We start from the raw sequence: 22,134 nt of genomic DNA, 5'->3' as shown, positions 1-22,134 counted from the left end.
CTTTATTAATCCCGAAGGTAACTGCAGGGTTACAGGAACAGATTAAAATGCACAATAAAAGAACTTCCCCTATCTTAAACATGCCGGAGAGATATACACGTTAAGCAGCCACCTGCAAAACTCTGATTACACAAAACGCTCTATCACATGCTCATAAAATAATACTGAATTTTGATTCATTTACATGACTAATCAAATACGATCAGCCAACGTTTATAACTATGGAGGCAAGTCACATTTCCAACAAAAACTTAAAGATACAACGTTGCTACTTTAAAACAATTGGTAATAGGTCACTATTAGAAAACTTTACGTTTGTGCATTTCTGTAGTGAAAAAACAACGTTGAAATACGCTTTCACAAACTAAACGCTGTTGTCTCGGAGTAAGAAAACCGGGATTTTTGTGTTTTTCGTTTTCATGTTCTCCCAGTGTTAGCTTGGGTTTCCTCTGGTTGCTCCGTTTTCATACCACAGCCATATATAAATTAGGTGGATTGTCCTTGCTAAATTGGCCCATTATGTATGTGCGCGTGTGAGTGTGCGTGTGTGCGTGTGTGTGTGTGTGTGTGTGTGTGTGTGTTCACCGTGTAATTGGCTGGCGCCCTAGTTACATTGCTTATAAACTTGGATAGAGGAATGGTATGGACGTAGCATAACATTCACAAATTTTCTTAATCCAGTTCTGAGACATAGAGGTTGGAACCTCACTCTACGGTATCCAGTTTAAGGCAGGAATCAGTTCTGGACTGTCCAATGCAGAACACACGTGCGCACACAGGTAGCCATTTTGGCCAATAAGTCGAACACACATGCGCATAATACGGCTTTGGGACGTGTGCAGAAAAGCTTCTGCCCATTCCAACATGAGGATAACATGCCAGCTCCACAGAGACACTGATTTAAACGCACGAAGCTGCTAGAAGTCAAACCATATTCAATTCCATTCAGTTCAATTCACTGTATTCCTATTAAGCACGCTTACACATACGTACCCGATGTGCTTTGTAATAATTCAAAAGTGCGACATAAATGCAACACATAACTTCAAGACATGAAGAAATCGGTTCCAAAAACGAAACACTGACATATAGCAGGAAGGTAATCCAAATTATAATTGCCATGGGTCAGCAATATTCCGGAAGAGATTACTCAAACCATTTGTTGATAAATAACATCAAGAAAGGAAATAAAATCAGAAAAAGTTAAAATGACAAAACAAAACACAATATAAGAAAGCAGTATGAAATAGCCTCAGCAGCAACTCTAACAAATGCGCACTTTCCTAACGTAACGAGTCTTTATGTTTGATTTAAATGCTTAGATCAATTTATTTTTAAAATACTTTCTGCACGGTAATATGAAGCAATTTTCTCAAGGTCGCACAACGAGCAAGGGCTGGTTAAGCGTTACAATACTACCACTTTGCCACTAGGCTACGCTTAAGCGCTAATGATTTAACTAAGACTTTTTGAAATTTCCTAAATCACCATAAATCTTTCCTGAAGAAGGGGCCTGAGTTGGCTCGAAAGCTTGCATATTGTAATCTTTTTAGTTAGCCAATAAAAGGTGTCATTTTGCTTGTCTTCTCACTACATTCATAATGGCTAACACGGTACAACACCCTAATACTAAATCACCATATAATAATAATTATTTATTTAGCAGACTCCTTTGCGACTTACAAAGCAAGTCATAATACATACAAGAATGATGAGAAGGTACAAGCATCAAAATCAACAGAGAACATGATAAAAAAACGGAGGAAGAGGGAGTAGCATTACTACTACAGAATTATATCTGCAACTACTAAGAGAACATCAGTATCCTAAAAGCTTGGTAAGTACAACAGCAGCTATCCCATACAACGAGATTCTGTTTAATTTTGTATGCTACCTCTAACATACATTGAATCAATAGATTAATTATTTTTGCAAAGTTAGTAGATTGTATGATTTGGGTAGGCGCGCGTTTGAAATTGTATCAATATTGCACCAGTTATGTTTATAACGGTCGGGATCTGCTAGGGGGCAACCTCATTCTTTTGTCTTTCGGAGATCGTTCGCTCTTCTAGCCTACTAGCGCACTTCACTGTTTTACTCTTTCCCTTATTCCCGCCCACTTGGATCATTCGCAGGCGTTTATTGGCTGCTGCTGTGAGGAGGCTTCTGGGTGCGAAGCCAATAGTAATGAAGGATGTAGAAGTGGTCTTCCTGACAGAGGTTTAGAAGTAGGACAACAAAACAGGGTAAGGGTGTGAGGTGAGCGGAGGTGGTAAATGTAAATATGACTTTGGCTGGGTAAACAAAAGCTTTTGTATATTAAAGTGTGCATATCTTCAGTGCATCCCCTTCCGAATAAGTTGTGGGTGAAGGGATGTGTGGACAGATGCTCAGCACTTTCTTTTCTAAGTGCCTTGTAACTTGTAGTCTTTACGTAGATTACGGCAGCAACTAGCCTTAGCATTTTTGTTTGAATTGACTTGTCATCATTTTTAAATACAGATTTATGCGAAAGCTTTTTGTACTATTAAAATGAATCAAAAGTGAAGTGATGCTGTTTTGTTTGGTTAATAATTCGTGCCCATGACCACTTTTTGGTTTTGACTCAAATTTTCCATCTTATCAAATTGTTGTCTTTCAGATGTTGACGCGCTGCCGTTAGACGCGACGCCACGCCACGCCACCCGACAACCCGCTTGCTTAGTATTTCTGTTGCCTAGATTTTAATATGGAGGCAGACACGGTAAGTACTGTAATTTGTAACACCGTCGTATAGACACCAAGTGCCAGATATTCTTTGACAGTCTGTTCCCGCTTAATCAATTCTGAAACCCGGTTAATCCAATTTATCGCTGTGGAGGGGCACGACTGGGCATACACTCACCACCACCAGCAGCAGTATCCAGTAAGGTAAAAAAAATAAAGAAGAGTGAAGCATCAATAAAGAAAACATGGGAAAACTAAGCACATTATGCAAAAATACAATAAACTGAAATACTGGTGATGGAAAGCAGTCAGCGTGCTTTTAATATTAAGAATGGATATGTGCTTTTAATATAAAAGATAGGTTAGGTATTTTTCATGCCAAAGTTTTTTAATCAGAATCATGATATATAAATTTTATTTATTTTTTTTTTCGTTTGTGTTCTAAAGTGAAGCATATTTTGTAAATTTACAAAAATAACCTGCGCCTGCATTTTATAATAGAGCTAACTGGGGTCTCTTCTTAAGGAAGAGCCTTACAAAATATATTCCATTTCAAGCCAAAAATATTACCGAGTATTGATCCGCATCTTAAGATTTCACACATACCACAAAACAGCGTTTCCATGTGGTTTTAAGAAGGTAAAAAAGCAAACTATTATTGTTAGACTCAGCCATTTTAAATTTAATTTTGCCAAGTTTGTTTTCCTCAGAGGTACTGTTTCAGCCTCAGGGAGACTTCCCTAGTTGCAGCTTGAGGAACAGGAGGATGTACTTGGCCCCAGGGGCATGAATTCACCTTGGAAAATCATCACCAAGTGCTGTTATTGGCATTATTGAATGTTGATGCCCAACAATTTTTGCAGTGACAATAAACAAACCTTATAGGCATTCATTCATTCATCTAATTCTGCTAATCCATGGCAGGGTTGCGAGGCACCTGAGGAATATGCCAGTCCATCACAGAGTGAACAAACAGACCCACGTAGGCCACTTTCAAATGCCAGTCCACCTAAACTGCATGTGTATGGACTGGGGAAGAAAACCTGAGCAGCCAGAGAAAACATGCGAACAGCAAGCAAAAGTGAACCCGTCTGTTTCACTGTGCTTCCACCTTGCTGCCTAATAAAATTAATATAATAATTATTATTAGCTGCCCTCTGTATCTTTCATGCATTAATCTATTCATATATTTGTCTCCACTAGAAGGAAAATGATTACTAGTAATTCATTCATCTTGCAAATCCACTTATCTAGGGCAGGATAGCAGGGCAGCCTTAGCCTATCCCAGCAAACATCGGACATACACCCACACACGAACGCTGCTGTAAGGAGAGAAATGAGCAAGAAACATATCTTTAGCTTAAGAAAATATTAGATTTTGTGACAAAATTTCTGGGTTCATTTTATTATCACAAGAGATCCTAAATAATGCAGAGAGCATGGTTTTTTTTTGTTTTTTTTTTAAAAATCAAAACCATTGCTACTTCAAAGTGAATGTATTAGGTAAGTTTTAAGGCTCTTTTTTGCTTCCAAGTACCCTACAGCCACATTGTAACCTACAGGAACAGGCAAGGCACTTTTAAATAAAAAAAAAATTGGCTAAAAGTATTTGTTTTTCACCTACGCAGAATGCTTTGTTGAAGATCAGAGTATCCAGGACAATTTGAATACTGTGCTCGTCATTTTTATTTATTTAGTGTACTGGTTAATTCATTTAGCATAAAATGTGAGCACTACACAAAGCAAAACAAATAAAAACTGCAAATGTGTGAGAGAGAAGTGAACCTTTGGTATACTCTTGTAATCTCCATTAAAACATTTTGAAACCAGTCAGTAACTGGGGCATCACCACTGCAGCACTGTTTAGGTTTTTCTAGATTGGCATATTTACTGTACTAAGCAGTACTGTACTAAGCAGATGCAATCTGTGTTGAGAAATTTCAGGCTTGGTTCCAGGGAGCATTTTGGAAAAAATAAATTGAAATCAAAATCTGAGACTTATCCTGGTTAAATTTGGAACCTCATTGTTAGTGGAAAACTGACAATAGTGTATTATGTCAAGACATTATGTATTATTAAAAAGTGACCTAGTTTTGTACACATCATTAAACAGCAACATTTAATGTCTTACAAAAATATTTTTAATTCTTTTTTTTTTAAGCATCAATCTGTCCATTTAGAAGAACTTGTTTAATTGTCTTTTAGAGCTGCAAGAATCCAGAGCCGGTCTTGAGAGTATGGGTATGCAAGTCTATTGCAGAGTACACTCCTCCTTACACCCACACTCGCTGTGGGCTAATAAAAAGGCACTTGTCAATTTAACCTACTGTTCTTTATAATTTTGGAGGAAAACCTATGCAGACAGAGTGGGGTAACAATCATGGGATACTGTAATATAGAATTCATATTAATCTATAAACTCAGTAGTTTAAACTAGTGTTTACTGTAATTTTATAATCCAGACTTTAAATCACCCATCCATCCAGCTTTAACATTTTGATTAGACAGGTTAAAGTCAGAGGGAACTGGAGTTTATACCAGCAGGACTATGAACACGATGAGAACCACTACAATACATTCTTACACACATCCATCAGGCCAATTAACTTGACATGTTTATTTTTGAGATGTGTAAGGAAGCAGAAGTATCTGGAGAAGCCCCACACAAATGGGGAAACTCTATATAGAAAGCAACCCAGCTACAATTCGGGTCAAGTCTCTGGGAATTCTAAGGCAGCTGCGTTAACTAAGGTGTCCCTGTGCCATATTTATATTTCTGTAAGGGCTGAAGGGGGAGAAACCTACAATTATCTTTGCAGGCATTTTTAACGACATTATTATCAAGGGTTTTTTTTTTTATTAGTTTTACTATCCATGTTTAATTAGTAAAAAGCCTAATGTATTGCATATGTAGTGAAAAATAAGCTTTGTAGTTATTTCTATTTTTATTTGCTATTCAAGAGCAATTGACAAAAGTTACACCAGAATGATCTGGCAAACAGTAATCTAGGTGATAGTCTTCCTTCATCTGAATCAATTGGAACAGCCCAGTATTCTCCATGTAGCCTTTCACTTACTGACTTGTGTCTAGTAATGCCTAATCTCTCATTTAGTGTCCTGTTTTCCTTGTGTGCTTTTGCATGCTCTAGCTTTGAGATACTTTAGTTTCTGTTATTGAAGAAATACTTCATCCTTTCTTTGATAGTGATATGATGATATATTCTATTATTTAATGGGCACAAATGTTACTTAAATAGTCGGAACATTTTTTTAGCTATTAGTATCATATTGGAAGCATCTTTACAAATTATTTTTCATTTGTCAAGTAATAATAGAATTAGAACTAGGCTTGTCATGATACAAACATTCAAACTTTGATATGATACCAAGAAAAGTATTGAAATTAAGTAATATTTTTGATATCCAATGCAATATTTAATGCATCTCAATAAAAATGTGTTTAAATAAATATCAATTATGTATGCATTAAAAATCTTTATTTTGATGAAAACAAATAGAACTTTTATTTATTAAAGCATTGGAATAACTAACCTATTTAAAGTAACCCTGAGCGTGACTCATAGTCAGAATTCATTGAATTTACATGTAAGCCCAAGTTAGACTTGGGGTGACGTGTTATGATACACTTTAAAGTGTTAATCCCAAATAACTCTTGGGATGGTATTCTTCTGACAGCCACTGGATGAAATAGTATAATGCTGAAAAAAATCATGAATATTTCTTTTTTTTTTTTCCTTTACTGAATATGTTAAAAGCATTTAACATTCCATACAATCAAGTCAAACTTAACTAAATTCAGTTCAACCCCCACCCATGAGAAATAGACGAAGGGCAACAGCCAGAGTAAAACTTTTGAGAGTGGTAAAGAGAGAAATGAGTCTTTCTCCTCAATATAAGCTTATTCAAAAATATTATTGATTATATCCTGCCAGGTTTCTAAAAAGTTTTGAACAGATCCTCTAAGAGAATTAGACTTTTTTTCTGATTTCAAATAGTATATAACATCAGTTACCCACTGACTTAACAGAGGTGGGTTAGGATTCTTCCATTTGAGCAAGATAAGTCTATGTGGTAATAGTGAATACTTCTAGGCATTCTGCCTGTTTATGGTATCTCATCAATATTCATAAATGCTGAGGAGTCTTTAACCAAAAACACAATGGCAAACGTAATGCTGTAAAGCTAATTTTAGAACTAAATAAAACTGTCGCTTGAATCTAGTTGTAGTGAAGTTGATATGAAATGATTATCAGACTTGACACACACTCTGAATTTGACACCTTTTTGGTAGATTCCAGCCAGGTTTCAGTGATGTTCATGTTTATAGTGTCAGTTTCAAACTATGCTTATAATCCTGCATCTCAGTTTAAGTTATTGGGTAATCCTGGTCTAAAGATGCCCGTTTATCAAGGTTATCTGGACTGCTTACAATTTGCCGATGATACTCTGATGGAGAAAATAGCCATTGAAATGAATCTCTATGCTGAGCAGTGCCGGAAAAGTCACAGTAAACTATTTCCTACTTGTAGTTGCTGGCAGCCTGTCGCTGCAGATACAATGTGGATGTTTCCTGATACTGCAAGGTAAACCCTTGCAGAGATACTTGTTTACAAACCAGTTATTGCAGAAACTACATTTTCAGCAAAGTTATCAATAAATGTAGATATTCACTCTTTATGAAATACCTGCACTTCACTATCAATGAGGATTATGATGAAACCAGTCACCCAATGTACTACTTTGGGATGTGTATTGGGTGACTATATTTATGTTCAATACTTCAAGATCGAGAAGAAAGTCTAATGGGATACAAGGGAAGGCTGTTGTAGCTACAGTACATCACATATAAACAGGCATGTTTTGGTATTAAGTTCTACATGCTGTGTAAAGTAAGATCAGGGTACATCTGGAACTCGATATTTTTTACTAGCAGGGGAACCAAGTGGGATGTCAAGTACAGTCTAGTTGGCGTTGCTACATTATCTGTACTGTCACTGGAAGACTGTTTGTTTGACCAAAGTTATTGAATAATGATGGTCAGTTTGTATACTTCACCTGAACTGCTTGAGACCTCAAAGGAAAACTGATGCATATGACACTGGTAGACCTGGTGACTCCAGCCACATGAGCACATATCAAGCTGCAGCATGGTGCAGTAGCTGTGTGGCAAAAAATAAAAAGGATTTTAGATAAACAAGACAGATATCATCTACCTAAGCACTGTTTACAGTGCAGCAAATGTCAATGTACATGTTAGGAGTAATGCAAAAGGCCACTGTGGTCGGCTACAATAACAGAATGGTCCATATTGATTTTGTGCCAGGCATTGACATTCTACCAGGTCATGCATGATATAACAAAAACAAAATTTCAACATCTGCTTGAACTTGAACCGTGCCTATGTGCGTTAGTGACTGTTTCAAAACATCTCACACAGCACATATACCAAATCTGCCTCAGTACAGCAGTGGACAGTAAACATACCTTTCCTATTGTGAATATGTTGATGTTTTGATATTTACATATTTCTGTTTCCTGGCTGGCTCAAGCGTCTGCCCCCGCGACCCAACCTCGGATAAGCGGAAGAGGATGGATGGATGTTTCTGTTGCACACCAATTTTTTTTGTTGTTGGAGAATTCAACACCTCTTAATTTCTGCTGTAACACACAGAAGAGCAGAGTTACTGATTATGAATTTGAGCACTGAAATATTATATAGCACCTTACATTATACTGTATGGTAAATGTGATAAAGTACTATTTTAAAATCACACTTAAAAGAAAGAGCTCGCTACATCAGCACACTTCATGGCAAGGGAGCAACGGAGCCCCAATGCCAAAGAGTGTTGCCCTTAACAGACTACAAAAATGTTTTAACCTGTGGAATAAAACCAAACACCATATCCCTTCTTCAAATGCAACAGTTGATAGGCTTCTACTGATTAATGTTTTCGTAATTTAGAAATGAGATCCTTTAAGAACTCAACTCTAGGTCTTACCTGTTGGGAGCCTATGAGGCTTAACTGTCAAAAGTCAGCACAAAAGGCAAGTACAGTTGTAATGGAGTCTGTTGAATCGATACAATGAATAATGATTATTGGAACAATTTTTAAAATGTTCTAAAGTATACTTACTGATTTTTGATACTTTTGACAACCCAAGTAAGAGGTATTGGTAATGTACACAATATTATATATCAAAAGTCCAGCTTTGGTCATCAAATGGAAACACTGTTTTTTTGGGGGAATATGGTGTACATAATTCTAATTTTGAAACTATTAACTGAGTATTCGTAACTTGATGAATTTGGCATGTTCAGAGTCAGTTCCTGTTTTACAATACATGGTGCTGAATATAGCGCCAACTCTCTGCAACCTTAAATTTGGATTAAATAAGTTTAGTAAATGTGTGGATGAGGAGATCAAGAATTATGTATTAATGCTGTAATATGGCACAGTTTGAGAACAAAACAGTTTTCTAATTAAATTAAACTTATTTTAAATTTTGAATCGCATGTAATTTCACATAAAAATGAAAATGTCTCTTTTTAAACAGTTTTTCATTAAAGCATAATTTGATCATTTTCTAAATCTGTATTTGTCTGTAAAAGTCATATATATTTTGTTTGATTAGTGTTTATACAGTATATGTACAGTATTATTAGATTACTTTCAATTGTGCTTTGTGTTAAATTACATTTTTTTATTTCTAAGGTAATCCCTATCTGGCAGAACAAGCCTCATGGTTCTGCCCGTAGTGTGGTCAGAAGAATTGGATCAACTTTACCTTTGAAGCCATGTCAGCGAGCCTGCTTTGAGGTAGGTCAACTTACACATGCACTTTTTTATTGTTTTATCTTTTCTGGCAAATTAACTCTGAGTACTTGTGAAACTCTCATATTTATCAGTGTATGTTCCTTTTTTAATTACTCCTTAGGCTCTGCCAGGACTGCCTCCTTTACCAGAAACTGATTATCCCATGGTTCCCACTCTTGCAGACATTGCATGGATAGCTGCCGATGAGGAGGAGACTTATGCTAGAGTTCGGTGAGATGGTCATTGTATATTTATAAAATGTATTGAATTTAATTCCCTGGGGCAGTGTCTTTAGAGGTTATTTTTTTTTCTTATTGTGCTGTTTTGTTTTTTAGATGCTTTTTATGCTGCTTCTAAGAGCACTATTTAATATTTGTACGTATTTTATCAATTTAATGACTTGGATTTCAGTTAGCTTATTATGTCAGTAAGGCATACAGTAATATTGACCACCTATTCAAAACAGAACACACAGTCTCACTCCTGCCACTCTTAAAAGCAAAGAAAGAAAGAAAGAAGATATCTTAATTTGAAATTATCATTCAAGGAAGCTGTAGTGTCCAAAAGATTAGTAATAGTTCACAATTCTTAATTGTGTGATTAGTAAAAAGAGCAAATGCCTTCTTTGTTCAACAAAAAAGTAAAACTTTTGTATTGTTAATTTAAATTACATTTTTTTTTGTATTTTTAAGTAAAATAGGACTTCCTTTTCCTATTGTTTTATGGGAGGTGAGTTCAGACATGAACATAAGACCTCCTGCTATGCATTGCAGTGAGTTTTATCACAGTAGATCATAATTTCTTAAACTTTTGGGTTGTGTTGTGTTCAATGGGTTGCAATAGGTCGCCACAGTCAGTTTAAGTAACTGACATTGTTTCTCTATGATGAGATCTGAGTAAGGAACAGAACATGTCACCAAATGTAACTAAGCAAAGCAGATGCCTTACAACATTACTCACAAATAGCATCTGGCCCAGTATGTTTTGGATAGTCCAAATAGAGAAAGATGTGTGCACTGTGTAAATCTGAGTTGATTAATGAAGGCTGCTATTTACACAATGCAAACATCCATTCCTACACTGACCTGCTAATTGAGAGATCTTGTTTTCAATGGTGTGCTAGATTGACCAGTGGTGTACTCTTATAAAAGCAGTGATATAGCTGAAGATATTACAGAGATCTTTATCACAGTGAGGAAGTCTAGTTTAATAACCTTCCCTCTGTATCTACTGATGGAGGCTGTCCAAAATTCTTTTACTACAGTCCTTCATTCAAAAGAGCTTTCACAGCAATTAATAGCATTAATGTAAGATGCATCAAGAAAGGAATCATTGTGTGTTAAAGTAAACATAGACTGTACAATATGAACCTCTTGTGGAAAGGAAAGAATCTATGGTTGTCTAAGTAGGATTAAGGGAATTTCATAACAGCTGAATAGTGATAAGACCAGCATGAAGAGAAAGGAGTTTTATATAATGTAAGCAGGCCTTCTGTGGTGTAAGAATTTAAAATGAGAAGTAATGAGGTATTAATAAAAAACCTGTGTTTCTTAAAGGAGTGATACCCGTCCTTTGAGGCATGAGTGGCGCCCAACTCCCTTGCTTGTCCTACAAAGGAATTCCTCAGTGCCTAATTTTAGGCGTGAAGGGAAACGCGTTGAAGGACTGAAGAAGCCTGGTCTGACAGCCTTAAACCGAACTACTGCACTGCAGGAAGAGCTCAGCAGGCTACGCGCTCAAATTGCTAAGATTGTGGTAGCAGACACTGGTAGGCTGTTAATACCATCAATTTAAAATGACTTTCTTTATTACTTGTACGTCTTGATATAGATACATCAATTCCTCTTGTTTTAATTTTATGTGTTTTTTAGGCTCTGCTCCCCTCACACCAGATCTCCTGTCCCCTGATGATACAAGCATGACATTTTCTGTGGCCCCTTTTGAACCTTCTATTCAGTCGGGTGCCTCTTTTGTAATCAGCGATATTACAGAGGAAGTGGCTGAGCTTGAATTTGACCCTCCTCAATTTGCCATGAACACATCAACAACATTTGAAATGGATCAACCTAGCCTAGACTGTGAGGAGAAGGATGATGACACAGTATCCCTGTCTAAATCTACTAGTTATGCTGATGTCATGGATATCCTCAAGGATATGAATCGTAGGAAGTTGAGTAAAGACAGGTAAAAACATAGAAATGGGAATAGTTTGACTCCCACCCATTCTACTGGTTGTCAGTTTTGAAGCATTACTAAATTTAGTTTGGTTGAGACAAATTCAGATTTATGTTTGAGTAGTGTAATGAGAGAAATAGCAAAAAAAAATAATAATCACCTAACTGGAAAAACCACTGAATACCAGACAAAACAGTGTTTTTTATATGCATAGTTACAACAGATAAGGAAAATGTTCATTTTTCTGGAATTGAACCTATCTGCTTTTAATTACCAATGGGACATGCTTTACGTAAACTTAGAATATTGGAAACATAGAATAGAAGGGTCTATCTTTTTTTTTTATTTTTATATATAAATATCCCTGAATACCTAAACTAATCAACTGCTGAATGAAGCTGTTAGAATGCAGATCTTTTTCTGATACAATCCCAGCATTTAAATAAGTTACTCAAAAGTTCTGGAACAAACAAAATACTTTAGGTTAGGTCTATCTTATCATTTTAATTTTTTGTTTAATAAGTAGTAAACTGTCTTCTGTATTCTTTTCCTGCAGGTTTTTACGTGGATGTAGCTCTCCACATGATGAGGATTCTGCATCACTTATCTCTGAAGCCCTTAGGAAGAAATTTACTTTAAAAGATGATGACCTTGCCACAAAAAATAATTGATTCATCACTAATTTACCTCCATTCCAGCCTCAACTATGCCCTCCAAGTGAGTATAACTATAACTAGTAGATGTTTTGCATATACTGTATGAAACCTATATTATACATCTAGTAAGTTTCATTTTCCTCAGAAATAATTGGACATATAGAAAAAACATTCTTATTAGGTATGGGCTTTTTTTGCAATTTGTAGTTTCATTTTTAATTACCAGTCAAAATAAAAATGAATTTTTAAGTAGAACATTGTTTGTATGCCTTTTAACGGTAGGGAGAACAGTTTAGCACAGGGGTTCTCAAACTTGGTCCTGGGGTCCGTCTGTCGCTGCAGGTTTTTGTTCCAACCAGATTCCTAATCAGTGACAACACCTGACAGCACTGATCTCACTTAATTAGCTGGTATTTCTTTTTCTCTTACTCTACATTCAGAAAAGCACAGCAGCATGATTTTTACATTTATAAGACATTTAGAAATATTTCTCCTTTTGCTATAGATTTAAATGCTTAACTCTTTTTTTATTGGTTTCATTATATTTTGCCCTTTCTCGTTGTATCTTATTAATGATAATTAAAAATGAGCAGAGCAGACACCCAGGCAAACAACACTGAATAATCAAAGGTTGCAACTACTTTAGTGTCCGACCCATTAATTAGTAAATATTGGATTAATTAAAAAATTAAACACCTGGAAAAGTAGAATGAAAGTCAAGATGAAAATATTGTTAAAAAGAAAAAAAAATGCTATTCCCATATAACTGATTGGTACATTGTTTTTTTTTTTTTTTACCAAGTTTAATTTTCTAATTAAATATATAACTAACAGGGCACCTCATAAATAAATAACAGGACACCTTACTTCAAAAAAGATGCAAAACAGCTGAGAAAAGCTCACCAAAGAACTTGAGGGGGTGGAATACTTGATCAGTGAACTGTTGCCTTGCCTACTTGTTTAAATCCAGCTCAATACTTCAGGTAGTAGAGTAGTAACTCATGTCACTGGCTCTGCTGGAAATGAATGGTATTAAGAGGCCTGAATATTGAAACTGTATGCCATTTAGTCTTCTATTTAAATAGCTTAACAACCAATAACAAAAAAAAAAGACAAACAATGTACACGGAGATACAAGGAAGAGTTGAAAAGGGAAAAGGCCAAACCATAACACACAAAAAAAAAAAGTTATTTTACGTAAGAAGCCAAGTTTTCTCGCAGGTCCTAGACTCATAGTGTAGCATTTATAAGCGGTAGTTTTGCAAAATTACCTGATGTGCAATGCTAGATACATATCTGCTTCCTAAACTGACCTGTATAGCAATCTAATCTGTTGGTGTTATGATGGGGTAGTGAATTTGAATCCAAACAATGTCAGTTATTTATTTATTTAATTTTCTGCTGTGCATTTGAAGCATTTTATTGAATAAAAAATGCTGAACACCTTTCTTACAGATTTCCATTTGAGGACATCTTTAGTAGAAGACCACCACCATGTTAACCATCTTGTAAAGACAGTCAGGTCGGTGCCATTAGACATAAGTCATGCCAGCAAACATGTCATCAGTGATTATAGAAGACAAAATATCAGCAACTTGGACATTTTCTTATGAGTCTAGTTTATCACTGCATAAATGTTAAAATTAGTGTTTTAAAACTGATATTTTATTACGCTGTATGTGCTACATTGTTTAAAATTGTATAGTCTTTTTCTGTTAATATTGAAAGCAGTTTTTGTTCAGCTGTGAGTTGTATTGAATTTACTCTCTCCTGGCACCCAGTTAGGAGGCAGTGTAACATCCGAATAATGGTTAACAGTCATAAACAGCCTGCTATAATAAGTAGCATGTTTAAAGAGCATGTATAAAGATACCTCACTTAATTCTCTGATGTTGGTTATCACTATTGTGCGACAAGCTGACAAATTCCCCAACCAGAATGAGAATAATGTGGCAGTTTGGCACGTAAAATGCATCCTATAAAGGGCTTTCAAGAGAGTGGGTCAAAAAAATGAACTTATATGGGTTATTTTGTAGTAATTGTGTAAATATGCCAAATCACTGTTGCCATTTTTATTTTATTTTTTTTGTCTGAAAATGTACATCTGAGTCGTAGTGGCCAAATGAGTGAGCCTGTAAAAAATGAAGGAGGGGGGAATGTTATAGGTTTGAGTATCCAGTTGATAGGTATACGTGTCTGTTTGATTTTTTTTTTTTTCTCTCTCCATCTAAAAAATTAAATACAAGCAATATTTAAAGCAACATCTGACATCCTTCAGTTGTAGGCAGAGCAGACGTAGTGTCATTTGAGCCCCAGAATTTCCCATCCCTAAATGACACCTGTATTTTTTTCCCTTTTATATATAACTAACTTTCTGCTGCTAGAATGGTGAGCGACTAGTATATTACACTATACATCACTAATTGTTGATGATATATAATGTTTACTTCTGCTGTTGACATTTACAGGGATTAAAAATAGAGTAAAATACTGTTTGAATAGAAACAGCGTCTGAAAAACAGGACATCTTTATATAAATAAAAGTTGTCTGATTATTTAACCTTGTGGAAAAGTAGGAAATGCTGTTACATCGTTTGTTTCCAAGGCATTATTGCCGAACTGCCTGGGATTGTTTGTAATACCCAGTCCTCCTGTGCCATGGTGGTAAGAACTCTGGAGATGTTTGTTCATCTCTTTTCACACCTGTTGTTTACAGCATTGAGCTGTACAGGAGAGTTCCGCTCCTTGGGGACAAATACCAGGATGCTTGCTGCTTAGTGGAACACATGCTTGAAGTTCAGGTTTACTTGAAATGTTTCTGCTAAAGAAAGTTATGTACTTAGTAAATAAAAATGTTACCTTTTTTATGTAAAACGCCTGTGATGTTGTCTTTAATGAAATGTCTCTGATTTTTTTATTTAATAAAATAACAGTAATTTGAGGTTTATATTTGTCTAGAATATATACACATGTCCTGTATGCACATTAACAGAAAAAAACAACTTAAAAAGATCACTGGTACAGTATGAACTTGTGCATGTATGTAAAATGTATAAAAATTTACAATTATACAGTACCTCAGAAGAAAAATTCACCTGGTACAGATTTTAGCTATGTTATAAAATATTCGTAATTTTAGTTAGAATCACAGATGACCGTGATTTTACACTTTTTAAGATTGCTCTGGTAGTGGATTTCTAGAAAGGTTGTGGCAGTTGAGAGGAGCCTTTTGAGGTGTTTTGGGGATGTCGTAAGGCTGGCCCATGGATGGATCCCCCTGAAATTGGCTATAGGCACACCTCGGTGGGTGTAGAGACCCTGTGGCAGACCCAGGGCACGCTGGAGGGATTATATCTCTCTCAGCAGACTTGGGAAAGCCTGGAAGAGCTGGAAATCTATGATTGTGGACAGGGAATTCTGGGCTGACCTGCTTGGCCTGCTACTGCCGTGACCCTCGCCAGGAAAAGTGATTGGGTTGATAAGATGATGTTATGGGCATTTTGTGGGGTTTTATTATCTCTGACATGTATTCGTTGTTTTAGTAATAATTTATTATACTCATTTTGTTTTGACAGGTGCTATAAAATGTTAACGTTTAACACAGTTTATATACAGTGAGCCATTGTTTATACATTTCTATTTATTCATATGTGCCTTTCTAAACACAGAAGGACAGCAAACAATAAAAAAAAGTTATAAACAAACTATAAAAATACAAATAAAAAAAAAGTTAAAATCAGACAGAGCAGTTGTAATCAAAGAGAGAAAGCAGTTTTAAACAGATGAGTTTTAAGTTTAGATTTGAAAAGTGAAAATTAATTAATATTTCTAAGCTCTGATGATAATGAGTTCCAGAGCTAGGGAGCAGTGCAACTGAATGCTCTGCTCCCCATAGTGGTAAGATGGGTGAAGGGGTCAATCAAGTGAATGGAGGAAGAGGATCTAAGGGTGTGGGAGGGAATGGCAACATGGAGGAGGTCGGACAGATGTAGAGGGGCAAGGTTGTAGGTAGCCTTGAAATTTAACAAGAGAATTTTGAAGTCAATGTGGAACTTGCGTCCAAATTTAGAAGAGAGAGCCAAGTGTGGTTCATGTTTCCAGTTTAAATGTACAGTGTGTGAGCTATATGAGCTCAATAGCAGCTTGTAAAACTTTTCCATAGTCAGTGTTCAACTGTAAATAAACCTCTAAATTTCCTCCCATAATCATGCATGCATCTTCTTTTAATAAGTGGTCAAATATGAGAATGTAGTCATTAGCTCTCTCCCAGTGTTGTTCTTGCCTCAACCTTCTTTTCTTACTTGGCACTAGGGGGCAGCACAGTATAATATTAGCAAAGTGCCCTTCTTTATTTCAGGTGCATCCTAAGGATTTAATTTAATTCAGACTGGAAAAAGATAATCGTATAAGACTGGAGGAACAAAAGTAATCTAATTCTAATAATACCTGTCCAGACATCTAGTAGCTACAGCAAAAAGACGGATCAGCTGTCTGCAATGTACTTGAGCCAGCAACTGTTTAATGACTAGTAATGTTAAAAAGGAAAAAATAAGCAAAGCAATGTACGCGTATTGTAACAGATCCATAAAGTACTGTCCTGTAGTTTTTACTTTTGTCATAATTACATGTATCTTTTGAAAACTAAAGCCCTCATTCTTAATTTCATACAGAAGTTATTCCACAATATGTATTTTTTTTTAAATTATAGTTTTATCTAACAATCTGGTTATCATGGTTGTGCCATGCAGCAGTTCCTCACATAGTCAGCGCAATACTGTATATCAGCGCTCCTTAAATGTAACACACATATTGATAAGGTCCCCTCCCTGATTAAGGCTTGAAAGTTAATGCAAACAATTACTTACAAACTCTCTGTCTTTAGAAAAACAGTGTTGGAACAAACTGTTTTGAAAGACCCTCTGAAGCATTATTTCAGACGTTGTAGCAACACAGTAGAGACCACCAGTCTCTGTGTACTCCGAAATGAAGGCCTAGAACAAAGGAGCAATTGGCGATATGGATTTGAAGCCATTGTGCTGCAAGTTCGCTTCTTGTCCTCCCGAAGATCTGCTGTCATTTAAGAAGTCCATTGCAGAGTAAATGCAGTGACTATTTAAAAAGAAGTCCATGAGAGTGGCGCATAAGAATTTAGATAAAGAAGTGTGATGTCTACGCAACTGTCAAAGAAATCAAAAACTGGAGTTGTCCTGTGCAGCATAAAACAGAGCAGTAAATAAAGAGTATAACAAAAAATGCAAAAGGGAACATTAGCACCACTGCCGTTCTTCAATGTTTATTCTCAAAGTAAGTACACAAATATTTATTAGTTAGACTGCGAATCTCACAAAACTGAATTTGCAGCGAAACTTAATTTCACAAAGTTATGATGTTTCCCAACTATAAAAATTTGCTGCATTTGACCAAACTAAAATGTTTATTTTTTATATATAAAAAATTCTTATTTCCCTACTTTTGTCTTCTCATTAGTACAAAAAAAATAGAAAAGATAATTTCTCATATCTATATGACTGGCCTAGCAAGGCCACCTTGGCAAAGCTGCATTTCAACTCCCATATTTTTACTGATCCGTAACCCTGGATTAAAAAAAAGAAAAAAGTCACTTCGAAACGTTTAGCCGTTTTTTTTATGGATTTAAGGAAGCCAAATCTGGCTTTAGAATTGCTCTATCACATCCAGTTTTTGAGAGATGATGGTTTAAAATGAACAAAACACTTTTAGATAAATATATATTTTTAAAATGAATCATTTCGACTTGGAAAAATGATAAATTACACACATAGAATTATTACTACAGAACTACTTACTTGGTATGTTTCTTTATCAATTTTTCTTCTTATCCTGTGATTATGGTTTCTCGGTGGAATGACCAGCAGAAGTCTGTTAACATAGACTCACTCCACGTTTCACTATCACTTCTCTCCATCTGAGCGGTGTCCTAGTGGAACGTCTCCCTGAGTTCATCAGAGACCACTGTCATGTGCTTGGGGTGGGGTTGGGGAGGATAATCCGAATGAGAGTGTAGGAAATGTATTTTTAAAAGCATGTTGCAAGGCAGGGAGAGTGAAGCCCCTCAACTAGTTCTTCGTAGTTTTCCAACTTTGTATTCCCAATAAAATGGTGGCACACACTTTCAAATGCTATCCAAGCTCTTTTATCAGCTTTGCTCAAGTTGCATTTGAAGTTTACTTCCTTGAAAAGCCCCTGGATTTGAGGTCCAGCAAAGATACGCTACCTACTTTTATTTTTTTGCTTAACAAACATGAAGACATGTCTGAATTGCTGCTCTTTTTTTTTTAATTTGTTTACTTGTTACTTGGTCAAGACAATTGTCGGATCATCCCAGCTTTGTATGTTTCTGTTAAAAAACATTTAAACAACAACTTTGGCCCTTCTGGACGATAAAATGCCACCATTTTGACCTTCTAAATATAAATTTACTGTGTGTTCGGATTCTGCGGGGTGGAAAATGGATGGGTGGATGTCATTTTTGAAGGAATAAGAAGTGTAAAAGTTCCAGACAGACAAGTTGAGGAGTCAAAGAAAGGTTGGGGGCACCCCCTCTTGTCTTGGGATGGAACTACTTATTAATACTCTCCAAAGCATAAAACTGGCTAGCAGTGTTACAAAAATGTTTTATCAGCCCTGTTGCATTTCCATTTCCACTTTTCCTCCCTTTATTTTCATCTGGACAATTTTTCTGAGAAATGTAGGGGTCCAAAGGGTATTCAAAGTGTTACCAAACTGTTATAGAGTTTTAGGGATTGTTTTCCACATCCAAAAATGAAACAACTTCAAGACCCCAAACTGCCTCTTTTTATGGAGTCTTGAAATTTTGCATGCAAAGCTAATTTTTAACGTCAATGTGTGTTCTCTCCTTATCTCGGTGGATTTCCTCTCACATCCCAAAGACATGGAGGTTAGTGTGAGTTGCAGTTATGGTGCCGTTTCGTTGGGTCTCTGAGCTGCTGGCATTCAGTTAATTATGGAAGAACAATATGCTTGTGTTTCTTTTGGCGCCATTATTTCACTTGTCAACCCCCCAGCATCCCAACCCCGGTACTCGGAGTACATTAAACCGCATTGTGTCTCCCACCAGCAGCAGCGCTCAAGAGGGCTCTCTCATCTATTATTAGTTGTGAGGCCTTCAGTTTGTGTTTTTTTTTTTTTTTTTTTTTTTGTATTTTAAATAGAGCCGCTTTTGTGTCCCTTTAAGCATGACTCACTCGAACGTTCAAATGAGCTTGAGCAAAGAGCACCACAAATAGCAAAGACAAAAGGAGACACCCAGTTGCAAATTAGGAGTGTTACGCACCTACTGTACACTGACGTTTACCAGGCTTTGTTATGCTCGTGTGACCCTGTGACAACTTTAATCAGCTTCATTTTATCTCTTTCTCAACAAAACAAAAAGATTTTGACAAAGACAATGGCCTTACCTCTTATGAAATGACCTCCAGGACGGCTTGGAAAGTTTAACGTCAGTGAAGTAATCTCATTGCCATTGTATGAAGTGAAAAAAGAGAAAAACACGTTCAGCATTAGACTTACTGAGGAAAAGTTTGCGTGTGTGTATGTACTGCAAGTATCCGTCTGTTATACCATGCCCTTCAGATCTCTGTCTGTCTGGTATATAGTGCCTTTCACATCTATCTACTATATTGTACCACATCTGTTGTAGTGTTTTATTCGTCTATCTATCTATTATATAGTACCTTTCATATCCATCCATCCATCCATCCATCCTTCCTATTGAGATGGTCACTTGACTGTATCCTCACACTTTGCTTGCCACTGCCTTACGCTCCGTTCTTTGACACACACAACTGGAGACATGGTGCGTCTGTGGTCGCACTGGTAAAATTCTGCTCTTCTTTGATGTGATTTGTAAATTGGAGCTGCCAAGTTTACTCCTAGAAACGATCAAGGGAAGTGTTAGCACTGTGCCTCCACATGGGTTTGAGGACGGCTGTCCAGCCAACCGAAACAAAAGTGTCACAAAGTGAGGTAATTATTGAGTTACTGTAGCATTTAGGAGAGTGTGTAAAGCAGGGTAGTATGTAAAGCTAAGGTTCAGATGTGCCACATGAAGAGCTGCTTTACTAAGCTCACATTCACCTCCGAGTTGTGTTATTGGTACGCAGCATTTTTCTCAATTATTTGCTAAATTCGGCAGTAGTTGAGTTCAGAGCTTTGTTTACTGTTCATTCCATTTTCAGTGGGGTTGCGTAATAAAAACAAGATCACTTTTTCATTTTAATTGCATTTTTTCCATTTAATCCAGCTTAATTTGCTGTCATTTCAGATAATAATTATTACTCAGCCTAGCAAAAAGCTCCAGATTTAAATTAATTGAATTGCTTCCTCGAGATGTGGTGTGCACTTTTGACCAACTGCCCTTGTTGTCCTTCTGTCTGTAAATCCACCATCTTTTTCATGCAGCCCTATGTCATTTCTTTTAAAGTGCCTTGTTTTTTAATTTTATGCCTTTCATGGTCCCCAAACTATGTTAAAAGTTTGAATTAGCGTAATCTGCACTAATTCAGGGTGTTCGTACAGTGAAATGCAAACGTTTGAGCCCCATTGCTTAAAATGTCTGTTACTGTAAATAGTTAAGTGAGCAGAAGATGAACTGACCACTAAAAGGCATCAAGTTAAAGGTGACACATTTCATTTCAGCATTTCATGCAAGATTAGTGTATTGTTTTAGTTTTGTAAAATTGTATAACGATAAAAGGAAAAGAGCACATGCAAACGTTTGAGCACCCCAAGATATTTGAGGTCCCAAGGTGGTCTCAGACCTTCATTAGCTCATCAGGACTATGGCTTCTTCACAATCATCATTAGGAAACCCCACGGGATGCAAATGTCAGAGCCATTTAAATTCTTTGACTCCTCAAACCTTGTCCCAACAATCAGCAGCCATGAGCTCCTCTAAGCCGCTGCCTAGCACTCTGAAAAATAGAAGAGCTGACACTCGCAAAGCGGGAGAAGACTACAAGGAGACAGCAAAACGTATTCAGGTAGCTGTGTCCTCAGTTTGTAATGTTATTAAGATATGGCAGATAACAGGAATGGTGCAGGTCAAGTTGATGTCTGGAAAAGAAAGAAAACTTTCTGACAGAACTGACCGTTGGACTGCTAGAAAGGCAAATAAAAACTCAGTTTGACTGCAAAAGATCTTCAGGAAGATTTTGTAGACTCTGGAGTGGTGGTGCACCTGAACAAATAAGCAGAAGAAAACCTTTCCTGAGTCCTAGCCACAAAATTCAGCAGCTGAAATTTACAAATGAAAATCTAAACAGGCCTGATGCATTTTTGGAAATAAGTCCTGTGGACTGATGAAATCAAAAAGGAACGTTTTTGTCATAAATTATGAAGCGGTGTGTTTGGAGAAAAAAAGGGTGCTGAATTCTAGGAAAATAATGCGTCTCCAACTTTTAAGCATGGCTGTGGGACAGTCAGGCTTTGGGCTTGTGTTGCAGCCAGTGGCACAGGGAACATGTCACTGATAGGGGGAAGAATGGCTTCAAATAAACTCCAGCAAATTCTGGAAACAAACATCACACCATCTGTAAAAATGTTGAAGTTAAAAAGACAATGGGGTCCTACAACAAGATAGTGATCCAAAACACACCTCAAAATCTACAATGGTGTACCTCAAGAGGCGCAAGCTGGCGGTTTTGCCATGACCCTCACCAGTCCCCCAACCTAAACAACATTAAGAATTTGTGGATGGAGAG

The 22,134-nt window shown here is 36.5% G+C and overlaps 1 protein-coding gene across 3 annotated transcripts; it reads left to right on the top strand.

The window, feature by feature from the left end:
- The first annotated feature begins 1,815 nt into the window (after positions 1–1,815).
- mtfr1l (mitochondrial fission regulator 1-like) lies at positions 1,816–15,247 on the top strand. Of its 3 annotated transcripts, none has more exons than XM_039740807.1 (8): positions 1,816–1,837; positions 2,642–2,743; positions 9,441–9,545; positions 9,664–9,773; positions 11,099–11,310; positions 11,414–11,726; positions 12,274–12,434; positions 13,829–15,247. In XM_039740807.1, exons 2-7 carry the CDS (start codon positions 2,729–2,731, stop codon positions 12,386–12,388), a joined length of 870 nt encoding a protein of 289 aa, XP_039596741.1. In that variant the 5' UTR covers positions 1,816–1,837; positions 2,642–2,728; the 3' UTR covers positions 12,389–12,434; positions 13,829–15,247. The 3 variants fall into 3 exon arrangements, with proteins under 3 accessions (XP_039596741.1, XP_039596739.1, XP_039596740.1); XM_039740805.1 differs by lacking the exon at positions 1,816–1,837 and adding an exon at positions 2,147–2,246; XM_039740806.1 differs by lacking the exon at positions 1,816–1,837 and adding an exon at positions 2,240–2,259.
- Positions 15,248–22,134: the final 6,887 nt, after the last annotated feature.

Source organism: Polypterus senegalus, chromosome 17 (genome assembly GCF_016835505.1).
Source record: "Polypterus senegalus isolate Bchr_013 chromosome 17, ASM1683550v1, whole genome shotgun sequence".
Lineage (NCBI taxonomy): Eukaryota > Metazoa > Chordata > Cladistia > Polypteriformes > Polypteridae > Polypterus > Polypterus senegalus.
This window is presented reverse-complemented; position numbering and strand designations above follow the sequence as displayed.

Bases quoted from the DNA above. Each gene is read 5' to 3' on its own strand.
- mtfr1l (XM_039740807.1), top strand. The intron at 9,774-11,098 runs GTGAGATGGTCA...TGTTTCTTAAAG, and splicing joins GAGACTTATGCTAGAGTTCG to GAGTGATACCCGTCCTTTGA. The intron at 11,311-11,413 runs GTAGGCTGTTAA...TGTGTTTTTTAG, and splicing joins GATTGTGGTAGCAGACACTG to GCTCTGCTCCCCTCACACCA.